The sequence below is a fragment of the Diplotaxodon limnothrissa genome, linkage group LG15 (assembly GCF_057381915.1).
Source record: "Diplotaxodon limnothrissa isolate DT_005_m linkage group LG15, D_limnothrissa_male_GT1.1, whole genome shotgun sequence".
NCBI classification, from domain to species: Eukaryota; Metazoa; Chordata; class Actinopteri; order Cichliformes; family Cichlidae; genus Diplotaxodon; species Diplotaxodon limnothrissa.
Genome location: NC_140610.1, coordinates 39,132,966 through 39,156,481, shown reverse-complemented (window position 1 = coordinate 39,156,481; position 23,516 = coordinate 39,132,966). Strand labels below are relative to the sequence as shown.

Genomic DNA, 23,516 nt, shown 5'->3' with positions numbered 1-23,516 from the left:
AATTCCTTACCATAATGTTGCGAGTGAAAGTGTTGTATTCCAGCTGTTTTTTGAATGGAAACTGTTTTATTTGGTATACTACAGAATAATCATCTCCTTAAATAATTGCCACATTTAAAAAAAAAAAATTGTTGACAGCTGTATTAGTCAGCAGCAGCAGAGCAAAGGTGTGTCTGCTGGTTATCTGGGAAACTTACTCTTGCAAGACTAAACTGCGAAGATATACATACTGTCACTAAACAAAGCGTGATGTGGACAAACATTGGGCAAATGATGCGGAGCAGAAGGCAGGACAGCTGCTTTGCTTGTAGGTGTTTTCATACAAAGCACAGATAAACCACAGGTAATGTAAGGTACCTCAGTGTGTGACTTGAAAATGCTGAGGACTGACCACAGTAGCATCAGTGTCACACATGCCCACCACAGGCAAATCAGAGAAACCTGTGACAAGCAGGTGTTAGTCTGCCAAACAAGCTTTTATTATTTTATGTAACATGTTTTTTTTTTTTTAAATAAATTAAAATTCACCCATTCGATGAGAACAAAGAAATAACCTGAGATGATACTACTACTACTACTACTAATAAAACAAAATTCCTCATGTCATCTTGGCTATACTTGCTTTGATTATAATCACTTTCTGTGTTTCTGCGTCACTACTACGTCAAATTCTCTGTTGAATTTAAAATGTAATTTTCTTTTCTCCTTTATGAGTTATGTATCAAGATACTTTGTATCAGGTCGGATTTTTAGTCCAACTGTGGAAATTTTCGATATGTGATCATAATGCACCACAACAAGATTCCCAGCCTAAGCGTTACTTTGTTTGTTTATCAGTGAGCAGAAAAGTGTTAACAGACTAAATTATATTCTAGTAATTAATTTAACTATAACACTATTATACCTATACTGCAGTAGCATGGCTACAAGCTATAAAACATAATATTAAGCCTATTACTTTTCCATATACATTTAATGACTGTCTTCCTAACTGTGATGGAGAACTTGCAACATTTTAAATAAAATACATATTGGGATCATATCAACATATCAGATTCTTATATTTGTTGCAATATCTGTTTTGTTTTTTTGATTGATGATAGTTTGATTTCTTACTCCACAAAGTAAAAGCCACCAAGAATTCATTGTGCTCCTGATTATTTAGCTTTTAGTTTAGCTTCAGAGCTACTGAGTGGACAGATGTGTAAAATTTCACACAGTTCTCTGCTTGGATGATATGATACCTCATAGACATCCAGTATTTCAATGAAATTTTCAACAACTTTTACACTCAGTCAGATTTACAGATGTTGTCTAGCAAGATAAGTATTTATTCATAATCAAACCTCATGATAAATATCGGCATGAACTACATGATCTATAAATGCTACATCAGTACATGTTAAAAAAAAAAAAGTGACCTGTCCTGAAGCATCATATCAATATCGCCTTTGTCATTTAATTTACTAAACACTGAAACTCCTAATATTTGTAAAAATATATTTTTTTAAAATACTGGGGGAAAGTGTTTAGAGTGTGCTTGAATGTCTTAAGACTATACTCACAGTTCACCATACTTGGAGTGAATATCCTATATAGCCGGAGGCTGGGACTTCCGGGTGATGCGTGGCAGCACAATGGACGCATAGTCACTGAGCTCTGTTCCAACTGAACTAAATTGCGGCCTCCAGACTTGAAAGTAATAACGTCAGCCCTTTCAAAAAGGGATGAAAAAGGGAAAATCTAAAAGAGGACAGAAAAACACTAACCAATCAAAGACTGAGGAGGCAAAGATCCAAAAAAGAATGGAACCACACGACAAGGAAGATGGCGGCTGCTTGCTACCTAGCCACGAGTCAGCGTTGCCTGAGTTAGGAGGAGATAGCATCATCCTCCGGGAGATCGCAAAAGTGTCCAAGGAGCTTGGCAGCTTTAAAGATAAAGTCCAAGAATCATTGCTGGGACTCACGGAGGACACTGGCAATAAGCTGGCCGATGAGTTGGCAGCGTTTAAACAGGAACTAAACCAAAAGCTACTCGAATGTGTGGCTACACAGCAGTCACAGGGTAAGGCCATTGCGGAGGCAAAGGGACATAGAAGGACTTAGGGCAGAGGGACTTAGGCTTGCCTGGAAGAAAAAAGTGTTTCTGGGAAACAAGCAGATTTCTTTTTGACCACGACTATGCCTTTGAAGTCATGGAGAAACGCAAATCCTACACGGGAATAAAAAAGGCACTAAAAGAGAGGAACATTCGGTTCCAAACGCCCTTCAAGCGGATTTGCATCCACTGGAGCACCGACCCACGGACTTACGAGGACACAGTGAAGGAGCTGAGAGCACGGGGCATTGAGTTGGAACCCGGGACCCAGCACTGAAGAGAGAGTACGTAACGCATTTTCATGGCATGGAGTGGATACGGAGAGGGACAGAGGGCCATGAATGGAAACTCAAGTCCGATGCAAACTGCGGGAATATAGAAGAGACTATTAAATATGAATGACAAGGAGGATAAGAGCTAAACTCACAAGCAAACAGACTATATAAGAAGGGAATATGCACCATTTGGTTTCATTGCTGTTCAAGTTGGTGCGTTGATAGTTCAGTTGATCAGATTTATAAGTTGCCATATATGTTGGATTCATCTAGTGTAAGTGGGATGTACCTGCTGGACAGTCGCCACAACACTAGGGAGAGCTCCCACCGTATGGTGGGTCCTTACTCTCCTCTCCCCAACAGGGACCTAAAGGGGTTGAACGATCCTGAGTAATTGGAGGACTCCATATGGGCTCTATTGTTTTTTTGTACCTATCTTAGTTTTGTGTTAACAGTGGGGGCGCAACGTTTTACCTCAGTGACATTTGGAATGCACATTCATGGCTCTATCTGGTTATAATAAAGTCCAACGTTAAAGGTACTCTCACTTACTGTAAATGGGCTCCAAAGCCCGGCAAAGCAGGGAAAAATTCTTAGTAAACTGAAAAGAGAGGACATTGATGTGGCATTTCTACAAGAGACTCATTTGGTGGGCCTTGAGCACGAGAAACTTAAGAGACAAGGTTTCAAGCATGCTTATTACTCTTCAAATGGTTTAAGACATACAAGAGGGGTGGTTATTTTAATATCAGGTAGGGTTATTTATGAACTTTTTGCTACAATTAGGGATAGAGAAGGCAGATTTATCCTGGTACAGGGCAAATTGGATGGGGAATTGATCATGTTCTATAATGTTTATATTCCTCCAGGTTCCACATTTGATTTCTATAGGCAAGTATTCGAGAAAGTAGTGACAGAGGCACAGGGACTACTTGTCTGTGGAGGAGACCTTAATATTACATTAAAACCACATCTGGACGCAGCGGGGATGAGAATATCTCTATCACAAAAACTAACTAGAAAACTAAACCTTCTGATAGAGGAGATGGGATTGGTGGATACTTGGAGGAACCTTAACTCAACAGCAAGGAACTATACTTACTATTCACATCCACATGCAACCTATTCGAGAATTGGCTACTTCCTCACTTTTGGTACTGACATGAACAGAATACATGAGTGCCATATCAGGTCAATGGACGTTTCCGACCACTGCCCTCTATATTTATCTTTAAACCCTACTCAAAGGAGAAAAATAACCAACTGGAAATTAAATTCTAGTATACTGAATGAAGGGACATGTGAACATTTGACAGAAGACATTGCTGAATACCTGGAATTCAATGATAAAGATGAGTTTTGTGGGATGCGTGCAAAGCAGTGATGAGAGGAAAAGTTATTACTATAACCTCTAATATTAAAAAATCCAAAGTTGCAAGATTCCAGAAGCTGCAGTCGGAACTATTACAATTAGAGGCCACACACAAAAATACTATTGATACTAAGACAAAATTAGAAATGGCAAAGAAGAGAAATCTAATTGATGAGATATACACCCAAGACGTCCAAACGAAACAAAGATATTATGAGGGGGGAGCTAAATATATGAAACAATTGGCATATAGATTAAGGAAACAACAAGCAGACAGAACAATATACACGATAAGGGATCTGGAAACCTGTACTCACTCTACACCTACGACTGCACAGCCACTAACAGCTCCAACATCATTGTGAAGTTTGCGGACGACACTACAGTGGTGGGTCTTATCACCAACGGTGATGAGACAGCTTACAGGGAGGAGGTCAGCGCCCTGACCCACTGGTGTCAAGACAACCATCTCACCCTCAACGTCGCAAAGACAAAGGAGTTGATAGTGGACTTCCGGAGGTGCAGAGAAGTACACACCCCCATCACCATCAACGGCGCTGCTGTGGAGAGAGTGAGCAGCTTCCGGTTCCTTGGCGTACACCTGGCTGAGGATCTTACGTGGTCAGTACACACAAACAAAACAGTGAAGAAGGCCCAGCAGCGCCTCTTCTTTCTCAGGAGACTGAAAAGATTCGGCATGAGCCCCCGCATCCTCAGGACCTTCTATCACTGTGCCATTGAGAGCATCCTCACTGGATGCATCACCACCTGGTATGGCAACAGCACCGCCTACAACTGCAAAGCTCTCCAGCGAGTAGTGCGGTGCTCTGAACGGATAATTGGAGGTGAGCTTCCCTCCCTCCAAGACATCTACAGGAAGCGCTGCCTGAGGAAAGCGGGGAGGATCATCAAGGACTCCAGTCACCCCAGCCATAAACTGTTCAGACTGCTTCCATCAGGAAGGAGGTTCTGCAGCATCCGGTCCCGTACCAGCAGACTGAGAGACAGCTTCTTCCACCAGGCCATCAGACTGCTGAACACGTCATAGACACCTCAGCTTCACTACTGGAACTTCAACATTATGCACTCCACACTGTATATAAATGCCACTTGTTTTGCACATATTCAACTCTGTATATTTTATATATTTTATTATTATTATTATTATTATTATTATTATTATTATTTTTATTTTTATTTTTTATTTTTTTATTTTTTTTTACTATTTAATTTGTAAAAATGTGTATACACACACACACACACACACACACACACACACACACACACACACGTAGGAAAATATTTAGTATACACATCCAGAAATGCATACACTATTATATATTGTACATATATTTATTAGTTTCAGATGTAGCCATTCTTGTATTTTGCTTGTTTACATTATTGTATTTTGCACAACTCTGTTGCTTGTGAAGCTCGCACACAAGAATTTCACTCACATGTGCTGTACCAATGTACCTGCACATGTGATGTGACAATAAAAGTGATTTGATTTGAAAGAAAAAAAAAACCAAAATGGAAATGCAGGGTATAGAGGAAATTAAGGATTGCTTTAAGAGATACTATGAAAAATTATATTTATAACCACCCACAAACGATGACGATCAAATGGAGAGTTTGCTTGACATGCTACACCTCCCTAAACTTACAATAGAAGAAAAATCGTTAGTGAAGCAAATTACAAGGGAAGAACTTCACTTGGCAATTGGTAAACTCAAGGCAAAAAAATCTCCGGGTACAGATGGTTTTACTGCGGAGTGGTACAAGAAATTAAGGGAACCTTTGACACCGGTCTTACTTAAAACATTTAATTGTGTCCTTACAAAGGGAGAAGCACCCTCCACATGGAAACAAGCCACAATCTCTATTATACCTAAAGATGGTAAAGACAAATTAGAATGTTCCAACTACAGGCCAATAAGTGTATTAAATGTAGATTACAAATTGTTTACGTCAATCATAGCACATAGACTTGAAGGTATCATCCCAAGGATAATAAATCTAGATCAAACTGGATTTGTTAGGTTGCGCCAAACCCATGATAGTGTTAAGAGAACTCTGCAAATTATTAGACATATTAATTTAAATAAAATACCAGCTATATTATTGAGTCTAGATGCTGAAAAAGCTTTTGACTCTGTGAGATGGGAAATTTTATTCCAAGTAATGCGTAAATTTGGGTTTAATGGGTCGATCATTACAATATTGAGTGCTTTGTATAATAGTCCAACTGCAAAAATAAAGATCAAAGGTGAACTTTCAGATGCTTTCAAGCTTGAAAGGTCCACAAGATAAGGATGCCCACTGAGTCCACTCTGATTTGCCATTTTTATAGAGCCGTTGGCTCAAAGCATTAGGCAGAATGATAAAATAAAAGGGATTAATATTGCTGGAAGTGAACAGAAATTGGCCTTGTTTGCAGATGATGTTTTGGTTTACATATAAAAACCTACTGAATCATTTATGGAGCTCATGTCAGTGTTAAAGGAGTATGGGTCCTACTCGGGATAGAAACTGAATATACAAAAAACACAAGTTCTTAGTAGCTTTTACAACCCCCCCCCCCAATTTGCTCAGCAAATACAAACTAGGCTGGGACAAAAAAATGATCAAATATTTGGGCATTAACTAATCAATGGATATAACCAGTTTGGAAGAAATCAACTACTCCCCACTTAAAAAAGATATCATGGTAGATATTACAATTTCTATAGAAAACCCTGACAGATACTTTGCAGAATGGAATAGGACCCAAGAGTTAAGTTTAAAACACTTCAGCTTCCCAAAGATAAAGGAGGACTAGGCCTCCCTTGCCTATATGACTATCATAGGGCAACACAAATAAGAAATCTGGTGGGCTGGTGTAAACCTGGATACTGTTCAAGATGGAAGGAAGTGGAACTTTCCTTGGGAGGTAACTTCCCTGTCGGGGCACTGATAGGAGATCCCTCAGAGTTATGATTCCCGGGCAACCCTTGGATAGTAAGCTCAATAAAGACATGGAAAAGAGTACTTAAAAAGTATAAATTAAACCAGAGGGCCGGATTCCTTAGTTGGTTTACATATGACCCAGAGACCGACTTGACATTTAAAACATGGGCTAATAAAGGTCTCATCACATACATTACCTTGTTGAAAGATGGAAAAGTGATGAGTTTCCAGGATCTTAAGAATAAGTTTAGGTTGCAAAATCAAGATTTTTTTTAGATATTTGCAACTGAGGGACTTCCTGAATAAAAAGCTAAAACATCCCCAGTTATCGACTGGGAATGAAGAAATTATTTATATATTCAAGAATGCATATAGAAATGCACCCTATCAAAAAATTATTTCCAAATTATATTGTTCACTGACCAATCTAAGGGGTCATGATACAAGATATGTTAAAGCAAGATGGGAAACAGAGGGTAATATATCCCTAACAGGAGAGGAATGGGATGGGATCTGTTGGCAGCAGTGGTCGGTAACAATCTCCCCCTCGTGGAGGGAATTCAGTTGGAAGAATGTAATTCGTTATTTTGATTCCCCGGCTCAAAAATCCAATTATTCTCATAACACAACATGCTGGAGGCAGTGTGGACATGCAGCAGCAAATCATTTCCACATTTTTTGGGAATGTCCTCGTGTGGCTCCATTTTTGAAGGAAATACATAATGTCCTGGAAACAATCTTCCAAAAGAAAATACAATTTCATTTTGCAGTATTGTACCTAGGAAACTTAGAGAGTCTTAATCTATGCAAACCGGTTAAATATTTGTTCAATGTGCTGTTGGTAGCTTCCAAAAAGGCCATAACCCGCCGTTGGCTTAAAGAGGACACTCCTACTATAAATGAGTGGATTGATGTGATATACAGGGTGGGCCATTTATATGGATACACCGTAATAAAATGGGAATGGTTGGTGATATTAAAGTCCTGTTTGTGGCACATTAGTATATGTGAGGGGGAAAACTCCTCAAGATGGGTGGTGACCATGGTGGCCATTTAGAAGTCGGCCATCTTGGATACAACTTTTGTTTTTCAATAGGAAGAGGGCCATGTGACACATCAAACGTATTGGTAATGTCACAAGAAAAACTGCGTTCACCAGATATCAACACAATTTCGATCCGCTCCTCACGTGTTAACCTCTTTGACATGTCAATGGCTGTGAACAAAGAGAAACTTGTAAATAACTCATGAAAGAATAAAGTTACGTTGAAACCAAGCACACCATTGTTTTTCTTGTGACATTACCAATAAGTTTGATGTGTCACATGGCCCTCTTTCTATTGAAAAACAAAAGTTGTATCCAAGATGGCCGACTTCTAAATGGCCACCATGGTCACCACCCATCTTGAGGAGTTTTCCCCCTCACATATACTAATGTGCCACAAACAGGACTTTAATATCACCAACCATTCCCATTTTATTACGGTGTATCCATATAAATGGCCCACCCCGTAGACTATTTTTTTAATGGAAAGAATAACTTTTAGGCTAAAGTTGCAGGTGGACTCATTTGAGGATTACTGGTTGAAATGGTTGAAATATGTACAAAATGGGAGGCCCGATTTTGTATAATCTCATTGTATTTTCTGGTCTGTTTGTTTTTTTGTTTTATTTTGTCCCCCCCCCCCCCCCCCCCCCCACTGTAATTAAGTTGTATTGTTGTACATGCTGTATAAATAAGAAAAGCAATAAAACATAAATAATAATAATAATAAAGAATATCCCATATAGCCTACCTTTGTGTTAAACAAAAACTACAGTGCTGAAACTGGAAGTTTTAAATATCAAATGGAAAGCAGAAGATGATGCCATGATTGGCATAACGTCTCAAAGCTAAATTCCCTGTTTGAACGTGATTGCTTTGGGACCTGTCTGTGGGAAGTTTTTATGTTGTGTGACTCGATAGGTTTGGTGCTCTGGCTTCCTCCCACAGTCTAAAGAGGGTTAAATGTATGATTCAAGTGCAGCTTGTAGTCTGAAGTACTTAGAAGGAAACCATTATACTATATGATACCATTTATATAATCTACACAGGGATATGATTGTGCGTTTCGAAATGAATGTCACTCACAAATTGAATTAAATTTTACAGACGTTTTATTTTGTATACAGTGGTTTCCTCCATTTAAAAATTGTACAGTACAACACAGAAGGGTAAAGATGAATGATTATAAATGCAGCAGAGCTAATTTAAAGTCCAGTATGAAACAATAATGCAAAATACAGTATAACTATACTATACATACTGCATAAATGTGCTCTAAGAAGGTAGTTTTTCACACCATCTACAAAAATGACAAAATTTTGGTCAAAATGCACTAACATTCAACCCACTAGCACAAATGGAGAGCTTTAAAACACATGGCAGTTGTCTACTTATTGTACGAGTTCACCCAGATAATGATGATGGTGATAAAGCTGACCGAGATGAAGAGAATGTAGAGGCCAAACAGCAGGCGGTCTATGATGAAACCCACCTGCATCCACTCCTCTGAGCTTTGGCTGTCCTTTAGCTCCTGATCAACCTTCAGGCGAATGGCCTGGAGGTCCTTGCCCAGTTTCTTGAGTTCATACACAGCCAGGTCCTCCGCTGATTGCCCCTTTGGCTCTTGAAGCCCCACATAAGTTTCAATTGCTGCCACAGCAGTCCTGGTCTTAAGGTCTATTTCTAAGCAAAGTCAAGAAGAAATATTCATAGTCACCTAATCTTGTAACCTTAGATTTCTAAACTCGCTACTTATGTTTGACATACCTGAAACTCTTGGCTTCTTATTCATTCGTGGCATACAAACAATAACACCCAGAAATTGCAGAACAAGGACTCGCATCCAGTGAGGGACAGGAGAGAAGTCAGCAGACCCACACAGCAGGTTGGTGATGAGGATTGTTTCCAGCAGACTGGCCACCATCAGAGCCAGGCAGAGAGAAAAGAACACGTCTACAGAGAGACAAAGGAACCCAGAAACAATACAAGTTTACAATGTCACAGTCTAAGTCACTAATCTATATATTTTTATCTTAAAAGCTGTTCTTTAAATGCACATGTAAATATAGTTTAAAAAAAAGTGAACATTATTTACAAATTTGGACATAATAATATTGATTTGACTATTTCACACATGTTATGTATGTGTATCTATAACAAGTATATAAGTATACAATGCTAATACTGCATTACAGTATGTATGTGAGTACAGATTTTCAACTTGACTCTATAAGATCGAGGTCTGATATGGGATGTAAGGGTTCCCTTAACTTTCTTTAACCAGTACCTTTCATATTATATATATATATATATTTTAGTATAGGATAAGTTAATAATTAAAAAACATAACTACAAACAGTTTCAAGAAATCACCGTAGACATTTTGTTGAGTGTCACTAACTTATGAGGGGTATGGTGTTTCCGGTGACCGGCAGCAGGTCATTCATGATGAGCAGGAAGACAGTGTAGCCGAGGATGAGGGTCATCTTGAAGGCGGACCTGTCCACACTCTGTGGTGGCAGCAGGAAGCTGAAGAGGTCGACTGTGATGAGAAAGCAGCTGGGGAGGAGGAGGTTGACCACATACATAGTGGCCCGGCGCTTCAATCTGATCTGTACAATAAGGGAAAACTTGGTCAGGTATGTTTGTGCTGTGAAATCTTCTTATCGTGACCAAGTGGATCGTGTATGTAAGCAAATCGTGATTTTAGCTGTGTTGGATTTACAAAACAGGCATTATGGACACATTAATACGAGGTATGTGAACAAGCCCAAGTATGTGCTCCTTTCTGCCTAATTACAGCAGTTTATTGGCACTGCAATCCACCTACTTGAAATTCAAGCTCATCATAATAAAGATTCTCATTCTCTCCATCATGATTGACTTTATTGGCGGTGATTTCCAGCAGCTCCCATTCACCCATGGTGGCCATCACACTCTGGGAGATCTGTGTTATTAGTTCTGCAGATCTTCCAAGATAAATCTTTATATCCGATGCTGTGGAAAAGCAAAGAGGAAAATACTGAGCTAAAGGTGAGCTCACTAATTGTCCACATGTAATGTATATGTATAAAATATTTTCTGACCATAGTGCAAGTAGGAGTTGAAGGTATAAATGCAGTTTTGTATGTCGAAGGGGAAGGTGTAGATATTGAGGTTACAGGAACTAACAACTCTGACAGGTATAGCGAAATTCACTTGACCATTACTGTACAGGTACAGATAGGGAACAGGCGGTGCCTTGTTTTCCTCCATACTGTAAGAACAATTAGAAAAATGATGGCGTGAATAACAAACATGGCACCTATTTGAACATTTGGTAAGAATTACAGTGTCTAGTAGTTAGACAATTATGGACCTATAAAAAACATGGCAACTGCACAGTTACATGTAATAAATATTGCTGTAAGATGGCCAAACATTAACAAAGACAAATACAAAATGTATTTATTATTAGGAAAATATAAGGAAAAGACTTGTTTTGGTTCCATAGATTATAATATGTGTATGCTTTGAGAGGCACAGGCTTGGTAATATATCACTTACAATTCATTGATTACAATATCGGGAATCCAAAATTGGCTTGATGGAAGAGCCATCATGTCTGTACCACACTGAACTGGGTCCCAGCTGACAAATTCATTTATCCACAACTAAAAGAACAAAACTCATGACAATGGATAGATCACGCATGCTACACGTAATCATGATGTTTTAAAAAATATGATTATTCCTGTATCACAGAAGAAAAAACGTAGCCGGATCATTGCAGTACTCACACACTGTAGCCAAATGTAAGCGGTCAAGAGTTGTGCCTTTTCATCCTGAAAGACAACCCAGTATATGCCAAGGGATTAAAAAACATTGGTGTTGCTATGGAAAGAGAATCATTTGAGCAATGTGGATATGGTTTATCCATTTCTCTAAGTATTTTGCCTTTACTTAAAGAGTTTTAGAGTGCAGTCTGTATACACACTTGTTACATTTTATGTGATGTGATGTTCTGATCGGTGAACATACCACCCCTAGAATCCCATACAGAGTGAAGAAAATAGTGACATTGGTGCATGTTGACATGTTCCTCACAGGCCGTATGTCATTCAAGTCAAAGACCGGAGACAGAGCCTCCAGCAGGGCAGGTTGGGTTGGCTGAGAGCAGCTAATGGTGTAATTACTGCAAAAAGCTGATGAGACAATGAAATAATATTGAGTGTAATTATGTTGCAATGTTTGGCTTGCAATGAGATTTTAACAAGAAAAAAAAAATCTGTGTTTATTTTGTACTTTGTAGAAATCATTTGGAATTTAATGAATTCTATATTGATTTGAATTTCCAATTTATAACTCAGTACAAGATAATTTCACTAATCCTGAAGTTCTTTTACTATGTTACACAAACATTGTTCAGTAGACACCAAAAACTTTCTTCTAGACTTTTTCTTTTTGAAACTGATGCTGACTTGTTGTTGAAAATGAAACTCAAATACTCATAGTATGGTTCAGAAAATTCTTACCTGGCATGAAGATACTGAGGGAAATAATCAGGGTAGACTTGATTGATGACAGGAGACCCTTGAATAAAAGCAAGTACAATCAAAAGGTCTGATGGTTAAATGATGAAATGTTTAAATAAAGTAACAGAGGATGTATTGAATTGGTGGTGCTTTATTGATCCTAAGGAATAACATAACATAAACACAATGCAGGTATACCTTACCATTTTGAAAGTGAAATTGTTGTATTCCAGCTGCTTTGGAAACTGTTCTTTGATATACTAGTGAATAATAATCTTCTCAAAAATGGACACATTCATTTGCTGTCAGCCCTATTAGTCAGCGCCTACAGTCCTAAAGTGTGTCTCTACTTATCTGGGAAACTAACTCTCGCAAGTCGAAGTCAGCCTTCATGGCCAAGATATACATAATGTCACTAAACAAAACGTGATGTGGACAAACCCATGGAAAAGTTGTGGAGCAGGCAAAACTAAAGGCAGGGCAAGTGCTTTGCCTGTAGGTGTTTTCAGACAACATGCAGATAAACCACAGTTAATGTACTGTACCTCAGTGTGTGACTCGAAAAATGTTGAGGACTGACCACAGCAATGTCAGTGCCACACCTGCTGATCACAGGCAAATGAAGAGGTGTTGCTGTGTGACAAACAGGTTGACTTTGCTTTCATGCAAAACCTCCTGTCAGATAACCTTTTCCTTTTTTCAACAATTGTGCAAAGAACAGTGGGCCAGAATTCCTCCACAGTGACGTTAAAAACGCATCTGCAGTTACCACAGATGCTTGATTGCAGTTCATGCTGCCAAAGGATGACATAACCAGTTATAAGATTTAGGGGGCTTGCACTGATGTTTGAATATCTTTTTCTAAATCATGAAAAACAGTAAGTTATAATTTAAAGGCAGATTTTTATTTATTCTTTGTATTATCTTTGTCTGCACTACAAACACTTCATAAAGGCAGTTTAACTACAGTTGCAGGATCAGTAAACATGACGCACTAAAGTCTCCTCTTGCACTGACGAGTTTGAAAAAAATGGAGAAATAAAATACATTTCCAGAAGATTTTCATTTTTTTAAAATTTTTGTAAGAAAACAATATCGTCTGAGACAACAGCACGTGTTCACCCCCTTCCTTTTTTTTTTTACAATTAAAAAAGTAACATAAGAGAAAGTGTACTTATTAATATTTATGAACATGCACATGTTTGTTCTTAAAATACCAATCCAATAATATCTTTGCATATTTTTTCTTGAAGAATGGTGTTTTTTTCTCTTTGAAAAAATTACCCAGGCTCATTGTAAAACAATGTATTATATTTACCAAAAGTCATGGTATGTACCATGCTTCATGTGTAAGCTGTGTGTGTGGCTCTAAATCAAATTAAAAAAGAAGATGTTGCCCACCTCTCTTGAACAATAACGTCATGCTTATTTTTTCAAAAATATGTATTATTTATTTACAAAATCAGAAAATACGAATTTAAATGTGAAAAGTGACTCCTGTAGACCTTCATGTCATATTTAAATCTTGACTTATTTAATTCATTTGTAACAGTAAATGTATGAGAGCTTTTGTGCTAATTAACGTTTTTAACAAAGAAAGCAATATATTAGCTAAAGCTGTCTGCTACCAAGCACAAATAAAGGATAAATACAACAATGTGCATCTGCTTATTACAGAAAGAAGAAATACAATAAAACAGAATGAAAGAAGGCAAAGTTATGATCGAACAGAAACAGGCTGACTTTAAAAGCAGCTCATTTTGTGCACACGCCTTTGATGCACCCCTCACAATGTGTGGGCTCATGCGGGCTGTCAACGTCAAAGCTTCTGAAATACCGCTTCCGTCCACCAGGGTTTTTATGGTAGCACTTTTGTTTTATTTTCTCCACCAGATTCTCCATGAGGATGTGCACATTGTCAGATTCCACGCTGGGATTCTCCATTGGAGCTTCGGAGCACATCTTGCAGTTCTGGCGTAAGGGCCTCACCTTGACAGTGCCCTGCCCGTTTTTCAGGCGCATGTGGAAGAGCACCTTCACCTTGTTGGAAGGCCATTCTCTTCTGCACATGGAACATTTAAACCTTGGAAATGAAAAAGAGCATGTGTTACTTTACTAGAAGAGTCTAGAGTGATTATATGATTATTTTTAATACGAGTTTAAACTTGCATCGAATTGTTTTTTAACGAGATGGCACCCACGCAAGGAAGTGAAAGGAAACAAATGATGTCAGCTCCATCTTACATCTTCAGTTCTAGTGTTGCTAGTCTAAAAAATATGCTCCCATCATTGAAACTCTGGAATATTCTTTTTACTTTTAATGAACTAAGCCTCCTTAGCAACTACATTTATTCCCTCATCTTTAATGTTGCAATCTTCATGCACAGTAATTGGCATAATGCAACTATATTTTTTATATATTAACCTATGAAATATACCATACTGAATATACAAACCACACTGACCTTGCACCTGTGTTCCTGATGTACTGCTTCCAGCCCATGGCTAGGTTGTCAGGCTCAATGTTTTCATCATACTCTAAATACCAAGAGTCTCCTCGTTTAAGACTCTGTGCTTTAATACGAAAGATACGTATCCATTCAGGTGGCAGCATCTTTTAGGTTAAAGTGGTCGCTGGTAGCTGAAGAAGAAGGATAACTCTAACAGCTGATGTGTGCAGTAAACAAACAGCTGGTGAGAATGAGTCATCCTCCTCAAGCTGCGAACTTTGACTGTGGCTCTGCCAGAAGAGTTTGTGGGGAAGACAAAACTTACAACTGTAAAACACGCTATCTTAAGTTTCAGTTACAGTTTTGTACAATCGATACTGAAAGCGTTTCTTGTTAAGCAACACTGACACCTTCTGGTTGCTCTCCATGCTCCTCTTTGCCCAGGTAGACTCAGAAGGCTTTTCTGTATTGCTATACTTTTTGCACTTAGTCGGTGTGACGAAAATGTGCAAAATGTTTTCACTGTGTATAAAAAAAAGACATTAGTGAACATTAGTGGGAAAAAGAGCTGATAAAAAACATTAGTGAACACGTGATTCTTATCATCGTGCTTATAACTCAACTCAGCACTATACCTGCACTCTACTGATTTTGTTTTTCTTTTTGTAGCTTCTCCCTGGTAGCAGGTAGCTCTGCATATGTCTGTGCGCATGTTCAAGCAGGTAATCTTTTGCTTGTTAAGCAAATGTGTGAAACTCTACAATATGGAGTCATTAATTATAATAATGTAGAATAAGAATATATAACATTCATTTATTTATTTGCTTTTTCTGGTAACATAAGAGCAAAAAAGATGTTAATTTTACATGTTCACCACTTTATTTATTTATTTATTTTTGCCAGAGTGAGAATATTTCACTCAAAGTAGTGACTGACAACAAATGCGTGCACAAAGGCTAAACCATAAACCAGCATAAACCAGCAGGTTCCAGTGTTGCTACAAAACATTTCAGTTTCATTTCACTTACAATCTAATGATTCGCCATCTAATATTCTGATGTTCATTGTATAAACCATAACTGAAACTTAAGGAAGCCTGCTTTGCACTGGTAGCTTTCGGTTTCCTCTCAGCTGGTACAGCCTTATTTAAAGTTCGCAGCTTGAGGAGTCATTCTCACGAGTTCCTTGTTTACAGTACAGATCAGCTGTTAGGGGTTTCTTTCTTCTTCAGCCGATTTAATTGAAAAGATGTCACCAGAATGGACACAAATCTTTCAGATTAAAGCAGAAGATCTTAAGCAAGGAGACTCCTGGGAATTACAATATGATGAAAATATTGAGCCTAATAAGCCAAACTTGGACTGGAAGGAGTACATCAGGAACACAAGTGCAAGGTCAGTATGCTGAACAACTGTTAATTACTGCAGCAGGTTTGCATTGAGTATTTGCATGAGTGTTAATATTTACACTATTGTATATTTGTGTTACATTAATATGCCTTACATTACGCAATGTGCGTGATAAAAGTACAACATCAATACATTTTAGTTATTAAGGAATATTTGTTCATTCCTTGTTTGGTACAATTCCAGAGTTTGAATGATGGAAAATAATTGGAAGTGGTATAAATACAACTTTACCTAAAAATACAGATTTTAGTCTACCAATACTTGCCTTTAAGAGCTATTCTAGCGATTCTAGCTCTGTCTGGTATTGTGTAAACTGGAATAAGTAACATCAGATGGTTTGTTTTCCTTTTATGTTCTTGTTCTTCACTTTTCAAATGTCATTATTACACTATTAATTAGCCAAAAAGCTAATAATTTGGTCTGCTCAGTTACATCTAAAGATATATTTATTAGATTTTCCTCTTTCTTTTATGACATGTATTGTATTACTGTGGTGGCACATCACTGTAACACTGTAATGAATATACTATGGTCATATTCACCTATCCATCCACAAGTTTCCACTGAGTATTCTCTAAATAAAACAAAAAAGCTGAGTAAACATAAAAAGCACAAGCTTCTTCCCTTTGAAATATATTCAACTTTCATAGCTCGATAGTAATTTTTTTAAACAAATTTAAACATAAACATCATATGAATCACACATTCATCCATCAGAAGGGACACAGTTAAGCATGAGAAGCTCAGTTATATCTCCTCCCACTGCCCTTGTAAATGCATTTGATTCCACCCAACATCTCTACTACTTACAGATGTGATTCTGAGTGCAACACATAGGGCAGCTATCAGCTTTTACACAAATCATGAGTTTAGTGCAAGTTTGTGTGGTTAAATGAAAAATTCTGAATTTTTTAAAAGTAATTTTGACTTCTACTGAAACAGACATTCTCTTTCTCTTTTTTAATTTCAAGTTTCAAATGTTCCATGTGTCGAAGAAAGTGGCCTTCCAACAAGGTGAAAGTGCTCTTCCACATGTGCCTGAGAAATGGGCAGGGCACTGTCAAAGTGAGGCCCTTACGCCAGAACTGCAAGAAGTGCCCAAATGCTCCAATGGAGAATCCCAGCGTGGAATCTGAGAACATAAACACCCTCATGGAAAAACTGGTGGAGAAAATAAAACAAAAGTGCTACCATGAAAACCTTGAGGAAAGCTACCGACCTTTCAGACTCTATGAAGTCAAAAGTCCCCATGAGCCTGAACACTGTGAGGGGTGCATAAAAGGAGTGTGTACAAACAATCTGTAGTTTTAAATCTATTTACTTATATTATCAATATCTGATTCGGGGGCTTTAATTATGCTGTTTGCCTCAAATAATGGTAATGTTAGTGCTCAGTCATTACTTCAAAGCTGAAGGGTATACAATTCACAAATTCTGCACAAGCAAAACATGAAGTCCATTTGTGATTAGACATGTGAAAACTTACTGTTTACAAACAAAATGCACATAAGTCAAAATTGTCTACTATCAGTAAATGTAGCATAATGTTTACAGGAGTCACTATGTCAAAATGATTTGTAAATAAAATAAAAAAAAAAACATAGTGGTGATGTTGCAATAAGAATTTGGGAATTTATGATATTGTTTCTTCTGTTGAATGCATTGTTGTTGAGGTGGATAGCAGTTTATTTATTTATTTGTCTTCTGTTTAATGAAGTAAGCTAAATGACATGAAAGATCATATACAACTGTATATTATTATTATTATTAAGATTTATATTTTTCTTTGTCCCCTGTTGGTCTGAAGTGTTCTATATAACGAGCAACTGAAATGAAACAAGTGCATCTTTGTGCCTCTTTGCTAACAACCTCTGTGGTTTAAAGTAAGAATAAAAATTGCAAAAAGATGCAGATTTTGCACATATAATGACACTATTTAGCAAGCATAAATTAAAAATGAATTAAAACTTTTGAAATCGCTGTTGAAAATGTGTCTGCATCTGTATATTGCCAGAGCTGGAAGTTGTTCTTTAAAGACAAATTTACTCACATCTTATCAGTTTTGGGTCTGTTTCTTCAGGGGCTTTGAGCAATGGGAAGCATGATTTGATCAGGCTGCAGCTAAAAGGCCTTAGAACCAGCTGCATTCAGAAGTCACGCAGATACCATGAGTAGCCCAGCAGTTGAAATTATTACATATATTAAAAAACATCATTTTAAGACAGTGTGAATCATGTATGAGTAAAGGCAGTAAAACATCACTAATGGGGACAGAGTATAAATGCATTAGGTGGAAACAGAAACGATTTCATAAGTAGTAGAAGGTTTATGTGTTTAGGTTTACAAGATGATGAAGGAAGGCTTGCAGACAGCTGTCCACATGTTGTAGCTGTTTACGATCACCAGGGGGCAGTGTCACTGACAACCGGTTTGAGGCCTACTACAGCTTCTACTGCTGTTGATCTTTCAGCTAGTCACCGAGAAGAGCGGAGTTAAATCGAAACTGCAATCGAGTGTTAAAAACTGTGAAGAGTGTCCAGTAGCGCCATTATCTGTGATTTTCGTGCTTTTTTGATCAACTTTAATGTACACACGGAAGAAAAACGAACCGGTTAGCTAAGCGGTACTCTTATTTTGAAACAGGAAACAAGGGAAAACGTCGCCATGGTTACGGGTAGCATTTGGCTAGCTTCTTAAAGACGCTCTTCACATTTATTTGCTCGATACTGTAGTTTGAGTACTCATATACCATGGGGGAGTCCGATACTTACCACATACGACCCAACCATCAGCAGAAGTGAGTTGATTCATGTGGTTAAACGGCTTTTTTCCCACACAAGTAAAGAAAACTAGAATTTAGCATTTTAGCTAGCTGATTCGCGGTCTACTTTTAGCTGCGCAGTTGTTCCAGCCTTGAATAAATGACATCTACCGTCAAACTTAATTTAGTAGTATAAATACTACCAATCGTCAATCAAAATAATGTGGTTACGTGTGCAAACTTGAATTTTTAACCGAAGTTTAGTCTGTTACAGCGTTCATGCAGATTTATCTGCAGGAACTTTACCTATTTTTCCTGTACAATGCAGATGTACCAGGGCATTCAAATGTGATTACTTTAGGCATGTAGTTACAATATACAGTGCCATAGGTAAATAAGTTTAAAATGCAAATGAAAAAAAACTTATAGCCTATTGAATATAGAATGTATTGTTCACATGACGTTTATTAGCATGCATGTTGCCATTATTAAGATATTTGTGTATCAGAGGCTCATTGTGCTCGTTGGAAGGTTCATTTGCTGTCTTGTTGTTTTCCTGTAAATCTTGCAGGTTCAGGCCAGCTGTTGTGAAGGAGTGTATTCGTGAAATTGTGAGGGAGCGACTGTCTGGGGTGCAGTACAATCCAGAGGAAGTCCCAGAGCTGACCCGTTCACTGGCAGACTCTGTGAAGGACAAAGTAAAGAGTGAGTGAAGCATTGTCGCTCTCATGTGCTGTCAAAAGGACAGAACATTCAATTATTTCTAAAAATTTTAGCCGCAGCTTATAATGACCACTTTAATTATAGGATGTGGCAACCATCTGTGTATCTGTTTAAATAACAGTAAACTTGTGTTTCACGTAGAGGTACCCAGGTGTCATAGGCACTTTTTTCCAAGTAACTGAAAGGTTCCTTCAAACGGCTGTTTTCTGCATTTCCACTGTGGTACTCAGACCTATAAAGATGAGGCATTTTAATCTGCTGCATGTAACTTTTTTCATGCAGCTACCACTACATCTCAGGCCAATATGTGTCATGATTTCCAGGTTCAGTACTGTGCAGAAATCTTGAGTCATCCCGCATTTCTTCATATTTTTCTTCTTAGGAGCCAAACTTTTTTACATTTTTAAAAACTGGTCCTGAGCAATAGTTCTCCAGGCTTTCTGAATGCCATGGCCAACTTATTCTCTCATTTTCAGTCCAGTCCTTTTTACCTGACCATTTGCATCATTTTCGTAATTTTTAACTTAACTACTAGTTAACTACTTAGCACTGATCTATAAACCATTCAGGGGATGAACCAGTGTTTGTGTCTACTTATAACAGAAAACTTGCCAAAGAACTCGTTTTAAATTGTGTCTTTAGGCACTTTGTTACAAGCAGCCTGTCACAAAAACACATGATTGTTCCCATTACTTTAGTTGAATATAAGAAAAATGAACATATAATTTGACAGTCATAAAATATTTTTTGAGCCAACATGGTGATTCCCAACAAGTTATTTTGTCAAAATCAAGAATATCTTAGGATAGTGTCCAGTGTGCTAGCATTATATTGGGGAAACTGACAAAGTGGAAGATAAAAGAAGACGTGCCAGGCTTAAAAAACTATGTACAGCAGATGAACTGTATCTGAAAGTCATTAAGACATCCTTAGGTAAATAAGGTTTTTTCCTTAAGAAGTTGGAAAAAAAATCCTGCAGAGACCTGACACAGGACCTGAGAGATGGAACTGCCCCTTCTGCTGATCCATCTGCTCTTCACTGAAGGTTCATCAGAAATGGTCTCACTGAATGGTGATTGTCAGGAAGCCATTCTTTAAGAAAGGAAAAAGAGAGAAAAGGCTGAAATTACGCCAAATTACACAAGACACAAGATCTGGACTGAAAATCAACATGTCTTAATGAGTAATGAATCCAAATTTGAAATTTTTGGTTCAAGCCATCAGTATGTATAGACAGAGGACAGTCAGAACAGAGACACAACAGTGAGTGTGTACACATCTATAAGACACGGTGGAGGCTCTGTCATGGTTGGGGGCTGTATTTTTAGCCAGTGGTGTTGGGGATCTATCTTTTTCTATCGGTGTTAGCTTTTTGATGCGTGTTGACTTATTCAGGGCTCCAGTACCACAATGGTTTGAATGCAAACATTTCTGAAAGTTTCAGCAGTGGAAATGCAGCAGTGACAAGACTAAAAGGATTGTGGATCTTCACAACAGCCTGTTGGAGCAATAAATGTATAACACCATAAATTCCTGGCCCCACAATGTTAATGAATTATTTCCCATTTAAAACAAATTTGATTAGTAAAAAATATTGACTAATATTCATATTACACAGTATTTTTTTTCTTTTGGATGTACATATAAAATACTATCCTATTCTCTTTGTGAACAGATTCAGGATTTGACAAATATAAGCTTGTTGTGCAGGTGGTCATTGGAGAACAACGAGGGCAGGGAGTCAAGTAAGTCTTCATTTGGTACTGGAAACATTAGTCTTGCTCTTGACTTTCAGAAACTGACTTTGACACAGGGATTACGGTTAGGGCTCAGGGCTCAGTGTATTTTTTAGACATGTCATATGTTGTACCAGAGAACGGAGACCGGATCATTTAGGTTGTTATCAAAGATCTGCTCTTCATATTTACATCATCAGTATCAGCAAACACCTGATTAAGGTAAAACTGTAGTGATTCAAAGTTACTAAAAATTTGAAGTATCAGTAAAAGCAAACGGTAGGACCGTCTCAAGAAGACACAACCATTATTTTACATTTTTTCAACGTAGTTTTTTTTTTTAAAGTAGTTCAAACTTTAAGATTTTCTTTGCTTGGTCTCTGTTTGTGTGTTTTTTTCTCCCCAGGATGTCTTCCAGGTGTTTTTGGGATGCTGACACAGACAGCTATGCAGAGGATGTTTTCATGAATGTAAGTGCTCTGCTCAGTCACAATTTCATCACTCGAGTCCGCTTTCTAAAAAGCACTCTGATTGTCCTTCCACAGGACAGCTTGTTCTGTGTGGTAGCAGTTTTTGGAAGCTATTACTACTGAGGAAGAGAGGATGGACCACAGGAAAAAAAAGACTTTTACATGAAAATGAGCTGGCCTCAACTAAAGAAGCGACGCACATCTGGTCTTAAAAATGAAAAACCTCATTGAGATTTTGTGACTTATTAAGGACAAAGACTTGTTATGGCTTTTTTTTTTTTTTTTTTTTTTTTACCTCAAAACATTGTAATTGTTTAAAATGATACATATATTGTTACTGTATACAAGGTTACAATACTTTATGTTCACTTGGGTCTATTATATGCCCAAGTTACTGTTTATGAGAATAACATCTGAGCTCTGTGAGTTCTCTGAAAGCTGACTGCTTTCAATGTGCAGTTTCCAGCATTTTTTAATACAGGTAATAACATGGTCATCTGCTCTATGCACAGAGAAAGGCCAGGCAGGTTTATTCCAAGCCAAAAGCCTTTAAAGTGTCATTATCTTCATACAGTTTCACAAGAGTCTTTAGTTTGTTTTATGCAGTAAACCTAACAAATGAATAAAGGTCAGATTTAATATATTTGGTGACATTTTAATTTTTCACCTCTACACCTGTTAATATAACTTTATTTATCCCACACTGTTGAAATTCAACTATCACAACAAAAAGTGAATCAAAGACATACAAAAGGCTATTGTTGGTACAGGAAAATGTTATTGTGAAAAAACAAAAGATTGTATTATTTCGAGCAGTGGACTGAGCAGAACTGGTCCAGCAGAGGTCAGTATCTGCCTGTAATCGCCAAAATCCAGATGCACGGATTTTTATTTTATTTTTTTAAATTAAAGTTATGTGTGTTCGGGTCGGAACCGCCACGAGTCCCGACTTCGTCAAAGGAAAAACAAATTGTTCAGCAGTTTACGGCGGGACTCCTGGTCCCTGTTTCTGCACAGAGCACGAAACAACTCGGAAACAGTTTTAGGTCCTGGTTGGATTTAGCTATAAAAAAAACTTCATGGTAGAATTTCACCAGCAGTTGCAGTCTAAGATGATGGAGTTAGTTTAGGAAACCTCGGTATGAATGTCTATCCATGTGATAACTGGTCAGCAGCTTTCAAAATAAGAGCTCAGAGACTGTCTAAGTATTTCCAAGATGAAGTAAAAGAAATCATGAATTGCCTAGGAAATCCACCTTCTGTAAATATACAAAATATTAACAAATTATTCTTTACTATATATTAACATATATTCATTAAGTGATGCCGTTTTGAACAGTGATGGCATCAAGCTGAGAGCTAATTACACAAGGCTCCGCTGACAAACAGGTCATAAAAGAGCAGGAAAAGAAAAGATTTCATTTGTATGTTTATAAGTTGTATCTTTAAATGCTTAGTTTTATTTACTGATGCAGGAAATTTATGAACCATCCATCCATTTTCATCCGCTTTGTCCGGGGCCGGGTCGCGGGGGCAGCAGCCTAAGCAAAGAGGCCCAGACCTCCCTCTCCCCAGCCACCTCCTCCAGCTTATCCGGGGGAATACCAAGGCGTTCCCAGGCCAGCCGAGAGATATAATCTCTCCAGCGTGTCCTGGGTCTGCCCCGGGGCCTCCTCCCGGTGGGACATGCCTGGAACACCTCACCCAGGAGG

The 23,516-nt window shown here is 37.9% G+C and overlaps 4 protein-coding genes across 4 annotated transcripts; 2 read left to right on the top strand and 2 right to left on the bottom strand.

The window, feature by feature from the left end:
- Window positions 1–9,128: 9,128 nt before the first annotated feature.
- Window positions 9,129–13,048, bottom strand: LOC146617967 (5-hydroxytryptamine receptor 3C-like). Its single transcript, XM_085373545.1, has 10 exons — window positions 13,025–13,048; window positions 12,256–12,313; window positions 11,762–11,925; window positions 11,521–11,565; window positions 11,288–11,394; window positions 10,828–10,997; window positions 10,572–10,738; window positions 10,143–10,353; window positions 9,509–9,694; window positions 9,129–9,418 (listed from the first exon to the last, which is right to left on the bottom strand). Exons 1-10 carry the CDS (start codon window positions 13,046–13,048, stop codon window positions 9,129–9,131), a joined length of 1,422 nt encoding a protein of 473 aa, XP_085229671.1.
- A 962-nt stretch (window positions 13,049–14,010) lies between these two features.
- Window positions 14,011–14,869, bottom strand: LOC146617966 (receptor-transporting protein 2-like). The gene is made up of 2 exons (XM_085373109.1): window positions 14,721–14,869; window positions 14,011–14,338 (listed from the first exon to the last, which is right to left on the bottom strand). Exons 1-2 carry the CDS (start codon window positions 14,867–14,869, stop codon window positions 14,011–14,013), a joined length of 477 nt encoding a protein of 158 aa, XP_085229235.1.
- A 1,084-nt stretch (window positions 14,870–15,953) lies between these two features.
- Window positions 15,954–17,419, top strand: LOC146617965 (receptor-transporting protein 3-like). The gene is made up of 2 exons (XM_085373169.1): window positions 15,954–16,099; window positions 17,086–17,419. The coding sequence occupies exons 1-2, from the start codon at window positions 15,954–15,956 to the stop codon at window positions 17,417–17,419; spliced, it is 480 nt and encodes a 159-aa protein (XP_085229295.1).
- A 1,445-nt stretch (window positions 17,420–18,864) lies between these two features.
- dynlt2b (dynein light chain Tctex-type 2B) lies at window positions 18,865–21,945 on the top strand. Its single transcript, XM_085373103.1, has 5 exons — window positions 18,865–18,911; window positions 19,447–19,580; window positions 21,274–21,343; window positions 21,741–21,804; window positions 21,880–21,945. Exons 1-5 carry the CDS (start codon window positions 18,865–18,867, stop codon window positions 21,925–21,927), a joined length of 363 nt encoding a protein of 120 aa, XP_085229229.1. The 3' UTR covers window positions 21,928–21,945.
- The last annotated feature ends 1,571 nt before the right edge of the window (window positions 21,946–23,516 follow it).